This window comes from Oncorhynchus keta, chromosome 34 (assembly GCF_023373465.1).
Source record: "Oncorhynchus keta strain PuntledgeMale-10-30-2019 chromosome 34, Oket_V2, whole genome shotgun sequence".
Lineage (NCBI taxonomy): Eukaryota > Metazoa > Chordata > Actinopteri > Salmoniformes > Salmonidae > Oncorhynchus > Oncorhynchus keta.
In genome coordinates, this window is record NC_068454.1 from 31,429,964 (window position 1) to 31,453,353 (window position 23,390).

At 42.1% G+C, this 23,390-nt stretch overlaps 1 protein-coding gene across 10 annotated transcripts in view; it reads left to right on the forward strand.

Moving 5' to 3' along the window:
* Positions 1 to 8,860: 8,860 nt before the first annotated feature.
* Positions 8,861 to 23,390, forward strand: part of LOC118366950 (1-phosphatidylinositol 3-phosphate 5-kinase-like) — a 29,519-nt gene continuing 14,989 nt past the window's right edge. For 2 of the 10 annotated variants that reach the window (XM_052493679.1, XM_052493680.1), the window contains exons 1-16: positions 9,751 to 9,851; positions 10,750 to 10,940; positions 13,361 to 13,522; positions 14,004 to 14,030; positions 14,684 to 14,793; positions 15,131 to 15,302; positions 15,840 to 16,050; positions 16,375 to 16,521; positions 16,902 to 16,928; positions 17,154 to 17,243; positions 18,857 to 18,995; positions 19,630 to 19,787; positions 19,941 to 20,052; positions 21,558 to 21,705; positions 21,997 to 22,164; positions 22,642 to 22,701. In XM_052493679.1, the coding sequence (XP_052349639.1) occupies positions 10,760 to 10,940; positions 13,361 to 13,522; positions 14,004 to 14,030; positions 14,684 to 14,793; positions 15,131 to 15,302; positions 15,840 to 16,050; positions 16,375 to 16,521; positions 16,902 to 16,928; positions 17,154 to 17,243; positions 18,857 to 18,995; positions 19,630 to 19,787; positions 19,941 to 20,052; positions 21,558 to 21,705; positions 21,997 to 22,164; positions 22,642 to 22,701 (1,912 nt within the window). In that variant the 5' untranslated portion in view covers positions 9,751 to 9,851; positions 10,750 to 10,759. Of the gene's footprint in view, positions 9,229 to 9,749; positions 9,852 to 10,749; positions 10,941 to 13,360; positions 13,523 to 14,003; positions 14,031 to 14,683; positions 14,794 to 15,130; positions 15,303 to 15,839; positions 16,051 to 16,374; positions 16,522 to 16,901; positions 16,929 to 17,153; positions 17,244 to 18,856; positions 18,996 to 19,629; positions 19,788 to 19,940; positions 20,053 to 21,557; positions 21,706 to 21,996; positions 22,165 to 22,641; positions 22,702 to 23,390 lie in introns of those variants that run through there. The other 8 variants (XM_052493682.1, XM_052493677.1, XM_052493681.1 and 5 more) reach the window with 8 other exon arrangements.

A 23,390-nucleotide genomic window follows, 5' to 3' on the forward strand; every position in this document is an offset into this window, starting at 1 on the left:
GAGAGGCCTGTAATTTTCATCATAGGTACACTTCAACTATGACAGACAAAATGAGATAAAAATCCAGAGAATCACATTGTAGGATTTTTAATTAATTCATTTGCAAATTATGGTGGAAAATAAGTATTTGGTCACCTACAAACAAGCAAGATGTCTGGCTCTCACAGACTGGTAACTTCTTCTTTAAGAGGCTCCTCTGTCCTCCACTCGTTACCTGTATTAATGGCACCTGTTTGAACTTGTTATCAGTATAAAAGACACCTGTTCACAACCTCAAACAGTCACACTCCAAACTCCACTATGGCCAAGACCAAAGAGCTGTCAAAGGACACCAGAAACAAAATTGTAGACCTGCACCAGGCTGGGAAGACTGAATCTGCAATAGGTAAGCAGCTTGGTTTGAAGAAATCAACTGTGGGAGCAATTATTAGGAAATGGAAGACATACAAGACCACTGATAATCTCCCTCGATCTGGGGCTCCACGCAAGATCTCACCCCGTGGGGTCAAAATGATCACAAGAACGGTGAGCAAAAATCCCAGAACCACACGGGAGGACCTAGTGAATGACCTGCAGAGAGCTGGGACCAAAGTAACAAAGCCTACCATCAGTAACACACTACGCCGCCAGGGACTCAAATCCTGCAGTGCCAGACGTGTCCCCCTGCCTAAGCCCAAATGTCCTCAACTTGCTGCAAAAAAACTCCAGAAGTCTATTGAACTGATCAAGACATGGTCTAACATGTGGCGAGTAAAATTGAACCCACAAAAGACTCAATGTGTCCTCTTCACAAGATGCACCAGCAAAAAAAAAACAGGAAACCCATAGATCTCAAACTCTATGGTGAAACAATAAAAGTAGAAAAAGAAGCAAAATTCCTTGGAGTCACCTTCCAGAAGAACATGCGCTGGACAACCCATATAGCGAACATAGAGAAAGAGGGACGAAAAAGATAAACCACCTAAAAACGCTGGATAACATCTTCACCTCAGACAGTGCTGAAAGTCTACATCAGCTACATCCGACCCCTCTTTGAATACGCCCTGCCAGCCTGGATAACAGCTTCACCTCAGACAGTGCTGAAAGTCTACATCAGCTACATCCGCCCCCTCTTTGAATACGCCCTGCCAGCCTGGATAACAGCTTCACCTCAGACAGTGCTGAAAGTCTACACCAGCAACATTCGATCCCTCTTTGAATACGCCCTGCCAGCCTGGATAACAGCTTCACCTCAGACAGTGCTGAAAGTCTACATCAGCTACATCCGACCCCTCTTTGAATACGCCCTGCCAGCCTGGATAACAGCTTCACCACAGCAGATGAATCGGCTACAGATAGTCCAAAACATGGCAATAAAAATGGCTTACAGACTACCAAGATACATCAGCAATCACTACGTTAACAGCATATCTGGACTGACATCAATCAACAATAGACAGTCAATCATTGGCCAGAAGTTCATCAACAGAGCCACTCACAACCCATCACTGAAGGAAGCCATGGGACAGACCAAATGCACCACAGATACACCCATGTCCATAATGCTGAAACTGATGTAGAAGAGAGGAAAGGAAAAAGGGGGAAAAGGAAAGAAAGGTGTGTGAGGGGGGGGGGGGGAGAATAGAAGAAAATAAATCATTTAAATAATTTAAAAAAATACAAATACAAAATAAATACAAAAATACTAAAAATGGTGTGTGTATGAAAGTGTGTAGATATATGTGACGGCAATCCTTAGCGCCCCACCCCTCTCCCCCCGCACAGTTGTGAGCTATAATTTTAATTCATTTTTTTATTTTAAATTCCACAAACTAGGGAAAAGAAAAATCTGAAACTAATCTACGCCTATTCTGATAAAAACCTTAGGGCATCTAGCCTCGGGGGATGCCTTGCTTGACCACACCCTCCTTCCTTGCTCCTGGCCCGCACTGCATCTTCCACCAATCCATTTGTTTCTTATGGACAGAAACAAGCAGAAGCTCTGAGCTGTCCGATCAGGTCTATTGTTTACTGAGTGGAGTCTCCTCTTATTATCTTTGGTTCATGCGACAATAACAAGCATGGCGGCGCCCGGAAACTATCCATCGTCGGATTACTTTCGATTTCTAGAGAGTGTCAGTTATTTCGATCAACGATGAGCTTTCCCGTGATGTGATTAATTATAGATAGTAATTGCTATTAGCAAATTCATATTGTAGTTTCTGTCAGCCGAGAGTTATAAAAATATGACGCTTGTGTTATGTCAATCTTTCCTCTGTTAGTGCTAGAACAAATGTAGCCTACATTTTTCCGGTTTGGATGATTGTATTATGCTGTAGCTACTTCTGTGAATGTCTGAACATTGCATCCAAAAAATAAACTGCTCACATTCTGGACTTTGTAAGGACTGTGTTTGTGCAAAATGTTTCTGAAAAAAAGTGTGGCCAGCTCAAATACTGATTGTTGCGTCATACCGAAACTGGAGGTTCTAAATAAGCGTTCAGAACGGATCCACCCGTGTGTTGGTACGTGTGATGATGACCTAGTGCAAATACAAATAATTGTTGTGGTTAAATTCCTATCGCATTTTAAACTCTTGATGTTTTTGTCACATTTTTGTTGCATTATATATCGAACATACCCTCTCACATGTGCTCTCTAGCCATCACCTGGTAGAAGATGGCTAGAGTAGCCTACAGGTAGTAGTAGCCTACAGGCTTCATGAGTTGGTGCGTTCATGAATTCACTTTGGAGTGCCAGAGTGCGCTCTTGATGTTCGCAAATTCAGAGGCCATAGCAGAGCGGACGAGGTTGTTTTCATCTTATCTATAGCGTTGGTTGGTGACTAACTGCGTCTTGCAACAATTGAATTACGTTTGTTTTGCCTACGTTTACCAACACCTTCGGTCACATTCAACTCAGTATTGCGCATTCGTTAATTCATCAGTTATTAAATGATTCTGGCACACTCAAACAAGAGTGCTCTGAAATCGGAGTAGATAGCCAGAGTGAATTTACGAACACAACCTATGTAAGGGATACTCAACCAAGCCTTGGTCCAAGGGCTGTAAATTCTACGGAAAATAATGAATGACGTGGTAGGTGTTTGACCTTCCACCGAGTTGCATTTTCCAGAGAACGCATAGAGCCCCAAGTTGAGTATCCCTTTTATACCATGGCTATAATTGAACACGTTTTCCACTAGAAAAGTGTTCATTTGCCGGTAGAAATGTGTTCAACATTCACTGAAGTAGCTAGCAAGTGTGCTAGGTAGCTATAGTAGTTACCGTGGTAACCAAACAAACAGACTCACCGTTTGCCTTATTCTGGAACGTCAGTGGTCGAAGCGAGTTCGTTGCAATTGTGTTTTTATTTGATTTGAGTTCAAGAGAGGAATTAGGCAAGGTTGTCCTATCTCTCCGTACCTGTTTTTATTAATCACCCAACTTCTTGCAAATTCTTTAAATAATAGTCCTGTACAAGGTATTTCCATAGCTGGTAAAGAAATTATTATAAGCCAGCTGGCTGATGATTCTACACTTTTTCTGAAAGACGCTAACCAAATTCCCATATCGATCCATGTGACACAATCCTTTTCCAAAGCGTCTGGTCTATCTATATCTTAACATTAAGAAATGTGAACTCATGGCTGTCAAAGATTGTGTGACACCTTCATATTATGGTATTCCAGTAAAAGAAGAACTTACATATTTAGGCATTACAACCAAGGCATTACAACCATTACAAAGGATCAGAAGTCTAGAGGCTTACTAAATTTGAACCCTCTTGTTAAAAAAACCCAGAAGAAACTAAATCAATGGCTACAGAGGGACTTATCTTTAAAAGGTAGAGTCCTAATAACCAAGGCTGAAGGTATCTCTAGACTAACATATGGTGCTCTATCTTTATATCTTGACTGTAAAATAAGCAAGGAGATAGACCAGATGCTTTTCAACTTTCTTTGGAGAAACCGTACCCATTACATTAGGAAGACTGTTGTAATGAACACTTATGAGAATGGGGGACTGAATTTTCTGGATTTTACTACTTTAAATAATACTTTCAAGATCAATTGGATAAAACCATTCCTAAGAAGACCCACTTCTATCTGGAATTTTATTCCTCATCATGTCTTCTCTACTTTTGGTGGCCTTAACTTCATGTTGTTTTGCAATTATAATATTGACAAAGTTCCAGTGAAACTTTCTGCTTTTCATCGGCGGGTTTTCTTGTCATGGCCCTTAATTTATAAACACAATTTTTCTCCACACGGATATTATATATGGAATAATCTGGATATATTGTATAAAAATACCACTCTGTTTTTAGAATATTGGTTCCGAAATAATATCCTATTGGTGCGCCAACTGGTAAATGCAGAGGGTCTTTTACTCAGTTATAAAGAATTTTTATCACTTTACAAGGTCCCTGTAACACCTAAAGATTTTGCAATTGTTTTAGATGCCATTCCCTCAGGTGTTGCTATGTTATTCAGGAACTCTGACCCTCAGAGCCTACCTTCTATTGACCCTGTTGACTCATCAGTAGGAAAGATTTGTTTCTCTTTTGGTCCATTCAACAACAGAGCAATACGATCCTTGTTTCAGCAGGATGTTGTATCTATACCTTATGTCATGCCTTATTGGAATGGATTTATTGATAATATCTGTTGGAAAAAAGTTTGGATGTTGCCACAAAAATACCTACTTGTTAACTAAATTAAGGAAGTTTCCTTTAAAAGTATTCATAAATATTATCCTGCCAACCACTATATGAAGAAGTTTAAGGAAAACATCAACTCAAATGGCTCCTTTTGTAATGACCACCCAGAAACAGTTGTGCATCTTTTTTGGCATTGTATGCATGTAAGAAAACTGTGGCAAGACATCAGTAGGTTTATAATTGAACACATTTATGAAGATTTTACACTATTGTGGAGAGATGTACTGTTTGGATTCTTTACATACAATAGAAATAAGCGGAATCATTTTTATGTAATTAATTTCATTATTCTTTTGGCCAAATTTCATATACACAAATGTAAATTTACAAACAGAAAACCACATTTTCGTATCCTACAAAAAGAAATTGAACTGTATTTTAAGACGGTTAAATGCTCTACTAACAAAAAAGCTGTTAGAATTGTAAGTATATGCATGTCCCTTAAGGTCCTTGTGTAATTGTAATGTGATATTGTACCCCTAGCTCGATTGTCCATTGTTTGTAATCTATGTATGCTTGTGTTCCCTCATGTGCTTTATGTATTGATTTGTTGTTAATACAAAATATATATATTAAAAAAAATAATAATAACCTTGCCTAATTCCTCTCTTGAATAATTATAGTGGCAAATGTGTTCAATTGTAGCCTTGGTATAAAAATGATAATCAACTAGGGGCTCTATGTGTTTTCTGGAAAATAATGCAACTCTGTGGAAAATCAGATCAACTCCTCTAGCGCGGTGTGGAGCACACCTTCCACATAGTTATTTAAAGCATAGACCCTCTTTGATTATTCCTTGCTTGTCAAATGGCAGCCTAGCCTCGATCAACCAGAATAAGACCCTCGATATTTATTGGAAAAGAACATCAAGCTCATCACCTTGCACTTTCACCACCCTGTGAAGTTCATCATAGTTTAATCTCTAGCCTAATTTACATTTACATTTAAGTCATTTAGCAGACACTCTTATCCAGAGCGACTTACAAATTGGTGCATACACCTTATGACATCCAGTGGAACAGCCACTTACAATAGTGCATCTAAATCTTTTTAGGGGGGGTGAGAAGGATTACTTACCCTATCCTAGGTATTCCTTGAAGAGGTGGGGTTTCAGGTGTCTCCGGAAGGTGGTGATTGACTCCGCTGTCCTGGCGTCGTGAGGGAGTTTGTTCCACCATTGGGGGGCCAGAGCAGCGAACAGTTTTGACTGGGCTGAGCGGGAACTGTACTTCCTCAGTGGTAGGGAGGCGAGCAGGCCAGAGGTGGATGAACGCAGTGCCCTTGTTTGGGTGTAGGGCCTGATCAGAGCCTGGAGGTACTGAGGTGCCGTTCCCCTCACAGCTCCGTAGGCAAGCACCTAATAAACTGCACGATTTCCCGAAAAGTCGTAGTAGTGCGAGGATAACGGAGTCGCTTAACTCCACGTTTATTTCAATATGATGGTTATTATATAAATATTTGCGCATTAAAGCGTTTCCACCTTTATTTATGCCATACTTGATGTTATCAATAACAAAACGATCACACCTTGTCTAGCAAAACTTGTTTTATCAACAAATGTGTTGTTTCCATCAGGCCTGTAATTACATTTTTTATCCAACATGTACTTTACTCGCATAAAAAGGTTGGATGGAAACCCTGTTAGAAACCAATATGATTAACTTCACAGACTTTTGGAGGTACAAGTTGATGAGCAATCACACTTTCTGCAGCATCTCTAGTTGCCAACTAGAGCCGACTGCTAGCTGGTTTCATGTCTCAGGCCCTCTGCCTGTGTGGTGAGAGGGCGGAGTTAGCAGTTTGAGAGTGAACAAACCACTGTTCATAATTCCACTCGGACGCGAAGAGGCAGGCGCGATTAGAATTTAGTCAGGTCAATCATATAAACGTTCTGAGCTTTGATCAATGCTGGGAGCAATATTCAGATATTGACCCGTAATTGATTGTCTTTATTGTGTACTACATATACACTATATATAGAAATGTATATGGACACCCCTTCAAATTGGTGGATTTGGCTATTTCAGCCACACCCTTTTGCTGATAGGTCTATAAAATCGAGCAAACCGCCATGCTATCTCCATAGACAAACATTGCCAGTAGAATGGCCTTACTGAAGTGATCAGTGACTTTCAACGTAGCACCTTGATAGGATGCCACATTTCCAACAAGTCAGTTTGTCAAATTTCTTCCCTGCTAGAGCTGCATGTTCAACTGTAAGTGCTGTTATTGTGAAGTGGGAACATTTAGGAGAAACAACAGCTCAGCTGTGAAGTGGTAGGCCACACAAGCTTATAGAACAGGACTGCCTAGTGTTGAAGCACACAGCACATAAAAGTTGTCTGTCTTCGGTTGCAACACTCACAACCAAGTTCCAAATGGCCTCTGGAAGCAACGTCAGTACAAGAACTGTTTGTCGGGAACTCCATGAAATGGGTTTCCATGGCCGAGCAGCTGCACACAAGCCTAAGATCACCATGCACAATGCCAAGTGTCGGCTGGAGTGGTGTAAAGCACCCCACTATTGGACTCTGGAGCAGTGGAAACACATTCTCTGGAGTGATGAATCACGCTTCACCGTCTGTCAGTCCGACGAACGAATCTGGGTTCGGCAGATGCCAGGAGAACTCTACCTCCTGCAGTGCTTCTACACCTGCATTGCTTGCTGTTTGGGGTTTTAGGCTGGGTTTCTGTACAGCACTTTGAGATATCAGCTGATGTACGAAGGGCTATATAAATACATTTGATTTGATTTGATTTGAATGCATAGTGCCAACTCTAAAGTCTGGTGGAGGAGGAATAATGAACCAAATCTTGGCATTGCGCATGGTGATCTTAGGCATGTGTGCAGCTGCTCGGCCATGGAAACCCATTTCATTAAGCTCCTGACGAACAGTTATTGTGCTGACGTTGCTTCCAGAGGAAACTTGGGAGTGAGTGTTGCAACTGAGGACAGACGGTTTTTACGCGTAATGCGCTTCAGCACCTGACTGTCCCGTTGTTGATGTGTGGCTGAGCCGTTGTTGATCCTAGGAGATCCCACTTCACAATAACAGTGCTTACAGTTGACTGGGTCAGCTCTAGCAGGGCAGAAATTTGACGAACTGACTTGTTGGAATGGTGGCATCCTATGATGGTGCTACATTGAAGGTCACTGAGCTCTTCAGTAAGACCATTCTACTGCCAATCTTTGTCTATGGAGATTGCATTGCTGTGTCTGATCTTATACACCTGTCAGCAACGGGTCTGGCTGATATAGCCAAATCAACTAATTTGAAGGGGTGTCCACATACTTTCGTATATATAGTGTTTTGGGTTTTTTTTCTTCACCAAATTATAAAAACTTACAGGTGTCCTCATATGTAGTTATGGCTACTCCCTGTATATAGGCATGTTATTTTTACTTTGTTTTTTCACTGTGTATTTATTCCTTGTGTCACTATTTCTATGTTTTATTTTTTAATTTTTTATCTTAAACTCTGCATTGTTGGAAAAGGACCCAGTTTACACCTGTTGTTTACGAAGCATGTGACAAATAAAATGTGATTTAATACAAACAAGTTCAAACCACGCAACAGTCAGTAGCTGAAAGCAGTTTGAACCATTTTAAAGGTTAAATAACTAATTTCCTTTAGAGGCATTCATGGATAACTATAAACTGATATCACATGGCAGTCACATAAGCAAAACTGCAATGACTGATGAAATAGTAGATGGGTTGACCAGAAAATAGGTTGTTCACAGTTCATGATCTCTTCAAAGTAAAGCAGGGATGGATTCTGTGCGCTCATAGCTACTGGCCCAAAACAGCAGAATAACCAGGTTCAGGTAGGTTATATTTGGCATACCTCAAGCAATACTCTGAATAAAGTAATTGCGGAGAATAGCAGTCATTTATTGATACATATTAGAGCACAGGGCACTAAGGACAGGTATATTAATTATATTTTTTATCTTTACAATAAATGGGGACAAAAACGTCCACAAGTAACACAACTCAGGTATAACTAAAGTTTTCACTTATAGCTAAATTACATGGCAATTGTTGTTCTCTGAAAGTGTCTGTTCACAAGAAACTAAGTAAAACATGCTATGGTGTGTGTAGGGAACGTGTCATGTCAATCGATTAAATAGGTAATAGATGGGCGCTGCCTTGTTTCGTAATCACAACGCTGTAGTGGAAACCAAGACTGTTCTCGGGGCGGGTCTGCCGGTTTTGACTATCAGAAGTTACATTTCGTGGCAGGTTATGATAATTCGATCAAGTTTAGGAAAATGGTTACGGTTAGATAAAATGCAAAAACACACAACATACTGTATCTAGCTACAACCAGGTCTGCCCTGAGAACACTCTTGGTTTCCACTAATGCGATCACAACAGTTGAGGTCACAACTTGTCCTGTCTTGCTCAGGACTAGTCTGACTGCTTGAAATACATATCTCAAGACAGGGCGGCTACTCGACTTCACAGGAATTTACCTAATGTAATTTATTCATACAGGGATGTCCAAGGAGACCAACACACAGGTAATTTGTGTTATTTAGTGGAAATTCGATTATATGAGTGTTCACTTCACTCTTCCTTCATTTAGCTAACTACAATGGGCCTGCTAACGTTAACTGCTAGCTAACGTTAGCTCACTGACTCTCCGGGCACAGTAGCGGACACAGAGTCTGCAACTGTAGTTAGTATGTGACAGCTATTCAGATCAATTATTTTTATCTGCACGATAATGCTTTGCAGTGGTTAGTTGGGTTAATTTATGTTTGTATTCTTGCACGGCTTGGCGGTGATAGCAAGGGAACGTTAGCTGTGTTACCAAATATTTGTTATAATTAACCCTATATGTGTTGTTACTGCTGCTTTGATGCAAGCTAACATTAGTCAGTTTGTAGTATTATACACCAACAGTATGGCTATGTAGTTTACACACATTCACCCAGTTGCCTCTTTAGCTGAATGTGAGGCCGTGGGCATTCAAGGCTGTTGATGCTGGTTAACTCAGCTGCCATCATCAGGCCTATGGTCACATGACGGTGTGGAAATTATTGCTGGTGAGGTTTTCATTTTCCTCTGGTCCATCCCTCACCGGTGGCATTTCTGCTGTCAAGAGCAACGTTTTTTCTCCGTTTGAAGAAAAACAGCAAAAGTCAGTCCCATTTGTTTTTATCAAGCAGTAGCATACGTTTTGCCTTATTTACACTTTATAAACTTAGCTCCATCATTAAACGTTCCTTAGTACAGTGACAGTGTATTCTCTCTCATTCTCTCTCGCTTTCTAATTCTCCATCTTTCTTTCTCTTTCTGTAGTTGGTGGAAAACAAGATTGGCTACATTCTCTTTAAAAGGGACAGGATTTTCATTCTTATTGTTATTTCTTTCAGATCTGTGTTTCACAGTGACACCATTTTCTTTACACCTCTGAGTTCCTCTTTGCTCTATTATAAAATACGCTGAGAGTGAGTCTTGTGTCTTCGTTGAGGGTAAGCCTGTAAAGCATGGTTTGCAACCGGCAGTAGCTCTGGGCTATTCTGCAGTCATTGAGTTTCTTAGAATTCTTAGAAAGCTATGGGCTCAATTTTATCAAACCAGAATTGCTGGTTTCCATTGTCAAATAAAATCACACAATTTTGTGTACTTTTAAAAACCTGCCACTAAAAATATTTTCAGTTTTAGTAGAAATAACAGTACTAATATTTATTTTGGTGTTTGTTCTCAATAAACGACTAAATGGGTATTGTGGAAAGGTGAGTGGCTGAAATGAGAAGTAGAAGAACTCAGGTCAGAGGCTAAAATGTCTCACTTGCAGCTCAGTTAGACAAACTACTGAGGAATCATTGAAATTGCTTGTTTCAGACTAGAGGAACAAATCACAGGTAAACTGTTCCAAAGTAATAGTTTGAATAGCAATGAAAGTGTAACTTGTTTACCATGATCATTGAAATGTTAGAGGCAATGCCTCTGTTTAGGGCTGCCTGTTTACACACAGTTAAGCAGAGGATCACCACAATGTTCCGGTCTCATGTGATCATTTGTCTTTCCAACAGGAGCAGTAACATGGCTGCTGACGACAAATCCTCCTCCTCATCCTCTACGCTGGATTGGAGTGTGGCGCCTCCTATTTCCCCTGGCAGCCCATCTCACCTGACACACTTCAAACCCCTGACTCCAGAGCAGGACGAGCCCCCGCTCCGATCAGCATACAGCTCCTTTGTCAACCTGTTCCGCTTTAACAAAGGTCATTACTAAGATAACACACGTGATACGCATGATGAAAGCAGACAAGATTTCAGGGATTGCAGACATTCACACAAACTTACTTAAATTACACTATGTAATTGTTTTGAGATGGTTGACAGTCGTCTAGTAGACCTGTGCATTAAGATGAGACAAGACAAAAAAACGGAAGAATTGAGTCGTTGTTTTATCACACTGTTATTTCTTATTCTGTGGAGTGCCCTATAGCAGTCAATACTATGCAGTACTGTACAGTCTAGGCTACTGTACTGTACCCTAGGATGCAGGGAAAGGTACTGTAGCCTTGACCACCAGCCGGGTTTACAGTCAGTTAGTTTAATGGTCTGGGGCCGTTTTTCATGGTTCAGGCTAGGCCCCTTAGTTCCATTGAAGGGAAATATTAACGCTACAGCATACAATGACATCCTAGACAATTCTGTGCTTCCAACTTTGTGGCAACTATACTACATGACCAAAAGTATGTGGACAACTGCTTGTCGAACATCTCATTCCAAAATCATCATCAACATTAATATGGAGTTTGTCCCCCATTTGCTGATATAACAGCCTCCACTCTTCTGGCAAGGCTGTCCATTGGAACATTGCTGCGGGGACTTGCTTCCATTCAGCCACAAGAGCATTAGTGATGTTGGGCGATTAGGCCTGGCTCACAGTCGGTGTTCCATTTCATCCCAAAGGTGTTCGATGGGGTTGAGGCTCTGTGCAGGCCAGTCAAGTTCTTCCACACCGATCTCAACAAACGATTTATGTATGCACCTCGCTTTGTGCACGGGGGCATTGTCATGCTGAAACAGGAAAGGGCCTTCCCTAAACTGTTGCCACAAAGGACACAATCTTCTAGAATGTCATTGTATTCAATAGCATTAAGAACCATAAAAAACAGCCCCAGACCATTATACCTCCTCCAGCAAACTTTACAGTTGGCACTATGCATTCGGGCTGGTAGTGTTGTCCTGGCATCCACCAAACCCAGATTCGTCCATTGCCCTATAGCAGTCTATACTATGCAGTGCTGTACAGTCTAAGCTACTGTACTGTACCCTAGGATGCAGGGAAAGGTACTGTAGCCTTGACCACCAGCTGAGTTTACAGTCAGTTTAAGATTAACAGGAAGTAGAATGCAACTCAGAGCAGAGCCCATGTCCCGTGAGGTCATGTGATGTGACACTGCCTGTTGGCTAGGTGCAAGGAAGGGGCCGGCCAACCTCATGGTCCATCATGTCTCCCTCTCTCCAGGCCCCGTCCTTACTGGCAGGCCCCTCACCAAGGCAGCAGGGCTCTGCTCATATACTGTAGCATGGAGCGTTAACATTCTATTTCACATTTTTTAAATTATTATTATTATTTTTAAAATTTAATGGAATTATTAGAGGGATGGTGAATCACTTTACGCTGATAAGATTAGATCTAGAGAGAGCAAGGGAACATTTATGGACACCAGCAATGCACACACTTATAAGTACATTAATGTACACACACTTAAAGCTGCAATATGTACGTTTTTGGGCGACCCAACCAAATTCACATAGAAATCTGATTTGTAAATCTGCAGTATAGCTTAACTTTGTGCACTATTTCTATGCTTCCTGTTCTTAAGTGTCGGTTTTGTACACCAGCTGAAAATACAATATTTTGGGGTATGGAAAAGATATTCACAGCGGTTCAGATGGCACAAGGATTATACTTGCTTGTTATGTCACCCCCCCCCCAAAGAAATATTTAAAATAATATATATATAACATACATGCATACACTACCAATTAAAAGTTTGTGGTCACTTAGAAGTGTCCTTGTTTTTTAAAGCAAATCTCATGTTTTTGTCCATTAAAATAACATCAAATTGATCTTAAATACAGTTTCGACATTGTTAATGTTTAAACTTTTCAACGGCAGTGTATATTAGAATTTCTGCATAGTGCACCTTTAAGGGTAAAGTAGTGGGTTTTTTAGACACAAAGGCAAACTTCAAGGAGTAGGACATTCAAGGAGTTGGTCTGATGGTGTCCTTTGATGGTATCGACTTCCTTGTCTGCTTGTGGGAACAATAGAGCGTGTTGTCCTAAAAAACGGAAATTAGTTGCCTCTGGTTTGTTCAGCTATTCATACGGGGAAAATTAATGGGGAAAGAATAGGGTTTTGGGATAAACACCGAAAATAAGGTCCGAGGTTGACACAGGCTCAGAACATTTTGGTCTATGAGATATCAGTCAGTTAACATGACCTTTCTGAATTTTGTAGCCTTTATGTGCTTTTTTAAATTACATAACCCCCCCATGTCATCAGGATACCTTTGCCATCTAAAGATGTTACTTTTATTAAGGAAATCAGGTGTTAAATTAGGTAAAAAAGAGACTGGAGTGCCACTTTAAATGACCTGTTCAAATTGATCTATGTGTACAGAGGAGGGGCGGCCACCCTCAGTGACAGAGAAACCGGATGTGGTTGTGCCGTCACCCACTGGGGAGCGTAGGAACTGGACCATACCAGCACACTCCATCCACGGCTCTGGGGCGCATAGGAAACAACACCACGATCTTTTACGCAGGACTTCTACTGCTTCAGGTACCACACACACACACATTTATTCTAATACATCAGATTTACAGTATACTTATACAGTGGGGGGTTGAATACTGCACTGTTCGGTAGGGCTTGCAAGTTAAGCATTTCACTGTACTTATGCATGTGACAAAAAGAACTTGAGTGATTCTTTGTGCTTTCATTTATATTTGGAGTGATTGCATTAACTGTCTCTCTGGCTTGACCTGATAATGGTGATGAACGTTTCATGCTGATAGGATTAGTCATCAGTCAGAGATCCGAGTCACTGGAGGCGTTCTATCCGCTAGGCAAGCTTAAAGGAGATCTGCTGTGTTTCTACCATGGGCTAGAATACGTATTGAACTGCTGCTCTTTTTGTGAGGGCTATCCATTTTGACATTTTATAGTTTTAAGTTAGCGACGTGCAGATAAGAATGGATGCACAGTGTGAGTAACATGACGTCTATTCAAAAAAGCTGATGTATGTCTTTTCTTTTTGCAGTGGACTGGCCATTATGGCCTGGTGAGGGTGAGGGCCTTCTATACTGTGTGTTTGCTAAGAATTCTGAAATGTTTTTTGCGCTTGATTTTTTTAACAACCTGGTTTCATAGAGTGGGTGGCTAACCCAAGCACCTGAGTGGTTTTGGTGTGAGTGTGGTTGATCTAGCTACTTTTGGCATGTATGGATAAAGTGCCTTCTGATGTTATTTTGTTGCCAACACTGATATTTGATCAGTTGTATGTGTTTGCATAATGATATAAAAACTAACATCATACTACCTTTTTTTTTGTTTCTCACTCAATGGCATTTGTCCAATTTGCGTTATCTGTATAATTTTATTCATAACCATAATTGTTCACTAGAGCCTAGTTTATGGCTACTGATATACTGGTAAGCTTCTGTTGTGTTATTGTGCAATCCTTTTTTAACTTAACCTGCCATTATCAAAGCAAATCCTTGTAGAGATTGTCAATTTCCATGCCCGTTTTGGGCTATAACCTACCTAAGAGAGGTATAAAAAAAAAATGTCTCTCCCAGTCTCCCTCCTTTACCTTTCTGCATTTTATTTGCATGAAAAGGGAGCATTTGCATGACGTGAATGGTTAGACAAAATCTGCTATGAAGTGTGTGTTGAATGGCTGCACCATGTGTGTTTCTTTTTGTGTGTGTGCGCTCCTAGAGGGCCGTAGGAAATCGGAAACGCCCCTGGGCACTCACGATCCTCGTACGGCTGTTCAGCTCCGCACTGCTCTGAAGAGACTCAAGGAGATCATGGAGGGAAAGAGCCAGGTATCTACCATACCATTTCACAATCACACTGCTGCTGTTGTTTATTGTACTTCACATTACACTGCTGTTGTTTTACACACCTTTACTCTAGTGCTGCTTGTTTTTACTTGGAGTACTATAACTTCACTAACTATCACAATCACACACAGTCAACTGTTCCAAATATGGGACAATATGCGAAGACACCTCTTATTTATTTTAAAGTAGGCTGTTATTGTTTCATCTAACCGTTTGATTTCAGTGAAATATAGTTTTCATGTACTTTGAAAAGATTGCTTCAGCATTACTTTATACCTCAGTGTTAATTGGTTCACTAAATAAAGAAGGCATATTGCAGGACAGTGACCTGAAGCAGTACTGGATGCCAGACAGCCAATGTAAGGAGTGCTACGACTGCAATGAGAAGTTCACCACCTTCCGCCGCCGCCACCACTGCCGGCTCTGCGGCCAGATCTTCTGCAGCCGCTGCTGCAACCAGGAAATCCCTGGCAAGTTCATGGGCTACACGGGTGAGTGCATTTGGTACTCACAGGAGGGGGTGGGGGCATGACCTCAAGACCATGCCCACCCCTTGCCTGCATCATCATCATTATCCCTAGTGACCTCCTGAGGAGAGGGAAGACAGCCCCTAAAGAATGATCCGAAAGCAGGGTCACAATATGTTAGAGAGGTCCAATGGAAGAGATCTAGTTGAGCCACTGCTGAGATCATGTGTATGTACAGAGGTCTATGGGTGTTGTCAGCATGGTGTTTTTTCTGCTGTGGTTGTGTGTGGTACTAAAGTTGGACTTGGGTAAGTGGACCAGTGACCTTTGAGCTAACATTGCTGTGATGTGAGAATCTGAGACCAAGAGATCTAATCAATAGCATGTTTGTCCTTTGATGATGTGCTGTGACCTAACCATGCCATGCAGTGACAACACCACAGTAACCACGATACTGCCTCCATCCTAGATCATAGCAGGACCTGCTCTTCCTCTCACTGACTCCTACCCTTCTCGCTGTCTCCCTCCCTCCCGCCATTGTCTGTCTGTCCGTCTGTCTAGGAGACCTGCGGGCCTGCACCTACTGCCGTAAGATTGCTCTGAGCTACTCCCACTCTGCAGACTCTGGCTCCATAGGGGAGGACCTGTCTGCTCTTTCTGACTCCTCCCCCTGCTCCACCTGCGTCCTGGAGCCCAGCGAGCCTCGCACCCCGGTCGGTGGACGGAAGGCCAGCCGCAACATCTTCCTAGAGGAGGACCTGGCCTGGCAGAGGTAAAATAAGGCTGCATCCCAAATGGCCCCCACCCTAAGAAAACAGACCGAGAGGAGGAACCATAGAGATAAATCATAGGTTTAAGTCTGTGGGAGGAACCATGCATGCACTCTCCAGTCTTTGGCATCCTTACTCTAGTAATTTTGTCCCCTTCCTGTCCTACGAACAATACATGCACTTCTCCTTCGCATTGACCTCTAGTCTTTTGTTGTCTTCTCTTCACCTCTCTTGTCCACAGTGTATTTATTTCTGTCTGTGTATATCCTGCATGATTTTCTGTGTATCCCTACTCTCATATCTTTGTTTTTTTCCTTCAAATGCAGAGTTGAAGAGACAGAGGAGAGAGAAACATTCAGCACTCTTCATCCCCTATATCCTCTCCCCTCCATGTCCTCTACTCTCCCTCCCTGTCCACTCCATCCTTCTCCTGTCTCTTCTGTCTGCCCTCCTTTTCTTCCCCTGTATACTGGGTGGGTTCCTTATCCCTGCTTGGTTCACGTGAATGGTTTTATTGGCACTCTACTTCCTCTTAACCAATCAATCAATCATATTACCTTTGAGAGGGGTGCCTTTTATTAAACATACATTTCTCAGCAAAAGGAATTTCAAATAAATGTTTGACTTTAAAAACAAAGAATACCAAGAGGTATTATTATTCGATTGAACATACTTTTCCTATTATTTTTCAAATACATCCCTTTGTTTGATTTTGACAGGGAAGCATGCTTTTATATTTTGTTTAGCTCTAATAAAATGCCATCCCTTTGAACTATATAACCAGCTTTGATCCCATTTTCAGTGTTCTGCTCTTGCTCAAATGAAATATTTTCCCCTTTCTCTCCTGGCATAGAAAAACTCCCATTGGGATGAGAAAGAAGTGAGTCCTGCTGTTACTTTTACTAACGTTCCAACTTCTCTGACAGCTTGTAACAGTTTAGTTTTTTATTTTTGACTTGAGCTTTACCATTCTAGCCCTACCATGTTGAGACTTCTGCATGCGTCTACCATAGCAAGTTCCGGTAGTGTTCTATTGACATCAAAGATGGATGTGAAATGATTTAGTTCAAGAATGAATTTGTTTGTATGTATGTCTTTGTGTCAGTTTGATTCACCAGGACTCTCAGAACAGTGGCATGAATTCTAGACGGAGCACGCTACAAGAGGATGGAGGCAAGTCCCCAATAAGGAAGCGGTGAGTGTCTGCTTTTGGTCCAACATCTTTATATAGAACCCTTTTACAGCTTCTTTTACATTCTTCCAGCTAGGTTCAGGGTTTGTATTTTGGTGCCCTATTTTCCATTATGCCCTCGGGTTTATTACTGGTCATGGTTCTAGAATTCACTATTGTGTTTTGGATTAAAAAGTGGGTTGTACCTCATTGTATGTAAGGAGAGAGCAGCATTTTCTTGTTTATTTACAAAGCACTCATGCAGAAACTTCCTATCATTAATTACATTTAGACTTTCAAATGACCAAACCTGGTCTCAAGCTTGGATAACCCTGGAGGCCCCTTCGGTCTCTACATAGTTGGGTAAAGCTGATTTTTAGTTTTTTGGGGCCCTTTATGTGGAACAACTTCCAGAGCTCTCTGAAATGAGAGGTTGGTCAGTTGAGAGTCATGATCAGAGACTTCAACGTTGATAAATGTGTCTATCTGCCTTGTAATTTTTGCCTTGTATATGTTTGATGTATTTATGCAGGGTTCGGCTGTGAAAGACAGCCTAGTGTCCCTGTCAAAATAAAGGTTAAATAAAATATAGAATAGTTATAATCGTGTGTTCATTCTATTTCTGTTGGACCCTTTTTGACATCTATTAGTCCCCTCCCTTTCCACTCTAGGGGTTTGGCACAGTTATTGTAATATCCGACGGGGCGTTAGTATTAGATTACTTGGGAGAGTATTCATTTTTGAGAAACAAAAATATAGGCCTATTTTAACAATGCAAAGGCTTTGTCTGAAATGAAGTATAATTATCTATGTGACATTGCTACATAGCCTTCAAGGATGGACCATTACATTCCAATGTTATTAAAACAACAGTTTTATGACATTTTTTACGAGTGCGTCCCATTAAAAAAAAAATCACTGGTAGCCTACACACGTTTCGCACGTGTAGCTTGTTATTGTCATCAAGGTCAGAGGTCATGTGTAGCAAGTGTAGTGGGAGAATTGTAATCAATGCATAATGGCATTCAAATTACGGAATTCAATTGGCTGATGGAGTAGGCTACAATGATCCACCAACATGTAGGCTGTTGCTTAATATAAATGGAGTTGTTGTAGACAAGGATGGGGAGCGCAGCAGAATAGCCTCCATTAGCTAGCCTTGCTACTTTACAATGCTTTGACGTAGCCAAGACAGACACTACCAGATGGTATGGTAGATAACCTATGGCAGCAACAAGTTTGTCCAACTTGCGCAAATCGGTTTGGCTACTTTATCTCTCTCCCTCTGTGTTACACACTGGCCCCTGCTTCTCTCTCGCACCTCCCCCACCCTTCTGCTGGAACAAGCAAAGCTCATCGCGCCAGCTCTCAAGGGTTGCACAAGCAAGTCCCCATTGAAGTAAAAAATCAAATAAAAAATGTATTTCAATTATTCAGAAAAAGTCTTATTATTCAAATAGTGAAATAATTTCTAATCCCTATTACACAGACACACACAGAGACACAGACACACACAGAGACACAGACACACAAGTTATGGAAATATAGTACAGAATGAGAAGTAAGGTACAGAATGAAAATGTGTTGCTGCATCTATTGAGGGAATGGCCCTGTAATGCCAGCCCCGTCTTATCCAGGTCAGCCAGTGTGACCAACCTGTCCCTGGACCGGTCTGGCTCCTCCATGGTGCCCTCCTATGACAGCTCAGTGAGCCCCCAGACCAGCAGGGCCATGCCAAAACCTGACCACAGCGAAGAGGAGAGGAAGATACTGTTGGTAATGATGCTCTCTTACTTTCACTCCCTCTTTCCCCTTATTCTTTCTGTTCATTTTTACCCTCTTTTTCTCCCCAATTTCGTGATTACGATCTTGTCTCATCGCTACAACTCCCCAACGGGCTCGGGAGAGGCGAAGGTCGATTCATGCATCCTCCGAAACATGACCCCCCCCAAACCGCGCTTCTTAACACCTGCTCGCGTAACCCGGAAGCCAGCCGCACCAATGTGTCAGAGGAAACACTGTTCAACTGACCACCGAAGTCAGCCACTAGAGCGTGATGAGCCAAGTAAAGCCCCTCCGGCCAGACCCTCCCCTAACCTGGAAGATGCTGGGACAATTGTGACGCCGCAACACTTCGATGCAGTGCCTTAGACTGTTACGCCACTCGAGGGCCCCTTTCACCTTATTCTATCTGACTCTGTATCCTGCTCTCTCACTCTGACACTCTTTCTCGCTCGCTCACCCTCTCTCTCCATCTCGCAATTACTCTTTCGCCTTCTCTCTCTCTTGCTTCCCTCTATCCTCAATCTTTCCCTCTATCTCTGTCTGTATAATTTGTTCTGTCCAATTTACAATCCATTCTCGACAAAGCAAACATAAGTCATTTTTGACTGACTGTGATGACATGTAGGACTCATCCCAGCTCAAAGACCTGTGGAAGAAGATTTGTCACAACACTACTGGTATGGAGTTCCAGGACCACCGCTACTGGCTCCGTACATACCCCAACTGCATTGTGGGGAAGGAGTTGGTCAACTGGCTGTTAAGGAATGGAACTATCTCCACAAGGTAAAGACAGACATCATGCTGAGGGAAAACCATTCTGGATGTCTGAGTAAGCATCCTGTTGTATTAAGCAGAGATTACATGAGTTACTAATGTTCTTTCTCTCTCATCCATCCTCTTTCTCTGTCTCTCTATCGCTCATTCACACTCTTGCAGGGCACAAGCGATAGCCATTGGTCAGGCTCTGGTAGATGGTCGTTGGTTGGACTGTGTCACTCACCACGACCAGCTGTTCAGAGATGAGTACGCTCTCTATCGCCCCCTCCAGGTGAGATACTGTTTTGTGGGAATAAGGGGAAGAGGACATTAACAATGCTGATGGGGGTGGTGTTGATCAAATCAAATGTATTTATATAGCCCTTCGTACATCAGCTGATATCTCAAAGTGCTGTACAGAAACCCAGCCAAAAACCTCAAACAGCAAGCAATGCAGATGTTGACGCACGTTGGCTAGGAAAAACTCCCTAGAAAGGCCAAAACCTAGGAAGAAACCTAGAGAGGAACCAGGCTATGAGGGGTGGCCAGTCCTCTTCTGGCTGTGCCGGGTGGCGATTATAGCAGAACATGGCCAAGATGTTCAAATGTTCATAAATGACCAGCATGGTCAAATAATAGGTCTGGGACAGGTAGCACGTCAGGTGAACAGGTCAGGATTCCATAGCCGCAGGCAGAACAGTTGAAACTGGAGCAGCAGCACGGCCAGGTGGACTGGGGACAGCAAGGAGTCATCATGCCAGGTAGTCCTGAGGCATGGTCCTACGGCTCAGGTCCTCCGAGAGAGAGAAAGAAAGGGAGAAAGAGAGAATTAGATAGAGCATAACCCAGCCAACCCAGACAGGAAGATCACATCAGTGACTCAGCCCACTCAAGTGACGCACCCCTCCAACGGCATGAAAGAGCACCAGTAAGCCAGTGACTCAGCCCCTGTAATGGCGTTAGAGGCAGAGAATCCCAGTGGAGAGAGGGGAACCGGCTAGGCAGAGACAGCAAGGGCGGTTCGTTGCTCCAGAGCCTTTCCGTTCACCTTCACACTCCTGGGCCAGACAACACTCAATCATATGACCCACTGAAGAGATGAGTCTTCAGTAAAGACTTAAAAGGTTGAGACAGAGTTTGCGTCTCTCACATGGGTAGGCAGACCATTCCATAAAAATGAAGCTCTATAGGAGAAAGCCCTGCCTCCAGCTGTTTGCTTAGAAATTCTAGGGACAATTAGGAGGCCTGCATCTTGTGACCGAAGCGTACGTGTAGGTATGTACGGCAGGACCAAATCAGAAAGATGGGTAGGTGCAAGCCCATGTAATGCTTTGTAGGTTAGCAGTAAAACCTTGAAATCAGCCCTTGCCTTGACAGGAAGCCAGTGTAGGGAGGCTAGCACTGGAGTAATATGATCACATGTTTTGGTTCTAGTCAGGATTCTAGCAGACGTATTTAGCACTAACTGAAGTTTATTTAGTGCTTTATCCGGGTAGCCGGAAAGTAGAGCATTGCAGTAGTCTAACCTAGAAGTAACAAAAGCATGGATTAATTGTTCTGCATAATTTTTGGACAGAACGTTCCTGATTTTTGCAATGATGTTCATAATGGTGAGGATGATGATCATGACGATAGTGGTGAAGATGGAGATGCTATTGCTGCTGAGGATGACGATGATGTGAAGATTATGATGATTGTGTAATTGATGATAGTGTTGATGATTTTTTTGATGACGATAATAATGATGTTGGTGACGCTGTTGCTCATGACTGATGAAGGTGTCTTCTATCCTCACAGAGCACAGACTTCTCTGAGACCCCGTCTCCTGACAGTGACAGTGTCAACTCTCTGGAGGGACACTCAGAACCTTCCTGGTTTAAAGACATCAAGTTTGACGACAGTGACACAGACCAGGTGGCTGACGAGAATGACTATGTCATGCCCAGTAAGTATCCCTGCATGCCTTGTGACTCTGGCTACGCATTACAACAACTAGCCTCATGTCCATGTCTGTTGCTTTCCTAAATAATAGGTAGTTGAGTCCTTCTGTAATGTCTGAGATGTTTCTTTGTGTTTATCTTGAACTAATGAGCTAATAAAGGATTCTAAGATCCCTTTTGTATTGGCTCTGATGTCCCTTCATATTTATCCCCCTCCATGCTGCTATGCATCAAGAAGACACTTTTTTTTTTTACATGACTAATAAAGATCAATCAATTAATGCCCCCCCCATCAGATTCGTCCAGTCCTAGTAAGAGGACGTCAGTCAGCAGTTTCCAGTCAGCGGTGGACAGTGACTCTGCTGCCTCCATCAATCTCAATATGGAGCAGGACAATGTCAACTTCCACATCAAGAAACAGTCCAAGTACCCCCATGTACCCCCGCACCCTACGGAGCAGAAAGGTACTGAGCCACACACACAAACACACAAAAATAATGATTAATTGCTGTTGTCTTGCTGTAGGCAAACACCTTATACTAAGGCTGTGTTTACACAATCACCCAAAATGTGATGTATTGGCATATCTGATACTTATCTTTTCTAGAATTTGTTCTGTTGAGTTCACATTTGTATGGCTGTGTTAAGTCAGTCCATTTCGGTTCTTTTTTTTGACTAATTGGTCTTCTGACCAATCATATCAGCTCTTGTGGGAATGTGGGAATTTTGCACATGATCTGTTGTGTGTTGTGGTCCTTCTGTAGCTCAGTTGGTAGAGCATGGCGCTTGTAACGCCAGGGTAGTGGGTTCGATTCCCGGGACCACCCATACGTAGAATGTATGCACACATGACTGTAAGTCGCTTTGGATAAAAGCGTCTGCTAAATGGCATTTTTTTTTTTTTTGATGCATTTCTGCATTTCTCCGCTTTCTCCTATCAGAGTACCTGGTCTCAGAGGAAGGAGGACAGAATATCTCCATTAGCGACGCCTTCATCAAAGGTAGGAGGGTCATTCCACAAATTTGGTGACTTTTGAGAAGTGTTACTGTCAACTGGGGAGTTGGGGAGTCACAAAAGCAGCATGACAGAATTATTAAGGACAGCGGAGTCAATCACCACCTTCCGGAGACACCTGAAACCCCACCTCTTTAAGGAATACCTAGGATAGGATAAGTAATCCTTCTCACCCCCCTAAAAGATTTAGATGCACTATTGTAAAGTGGCTGTTCCATTGGATGTCATAAGGTGAATGCACCAATTTGTAAGTCGCTCTGGATAAGAGCGTCTGCTAAATGACTTAAATGTAAATGTAAAAATTAACATAAGTTTTCAAATTACAACTTGTTTCTTTGGGAAGATGTATAAAGTTATCTGTGCATTTGAACAACAGCATAAATACACCAATTTATTTTTGGATGTAAAAACTGAATCATCTCTGCTGCACATGCTGCCACTGTTTTGATTAACAAAGTTATTTTTAGAACGAGCAGCTTGCAGCCAACTCACGAGTGCATCGAAGGGAAAACTCAACAAAAAGCACAAATGCGACAAGTGAAAACAAATGATCTAACTGGGGATAGCTAGATAGCATGATGAACTCACCAGTAACTTTAGTTGGAGTTGATTGCCATGCGAGCTAACTAGCTACCGGTATGCGAGCTAACTAGCTACCGGTATGCGAGCTAACTA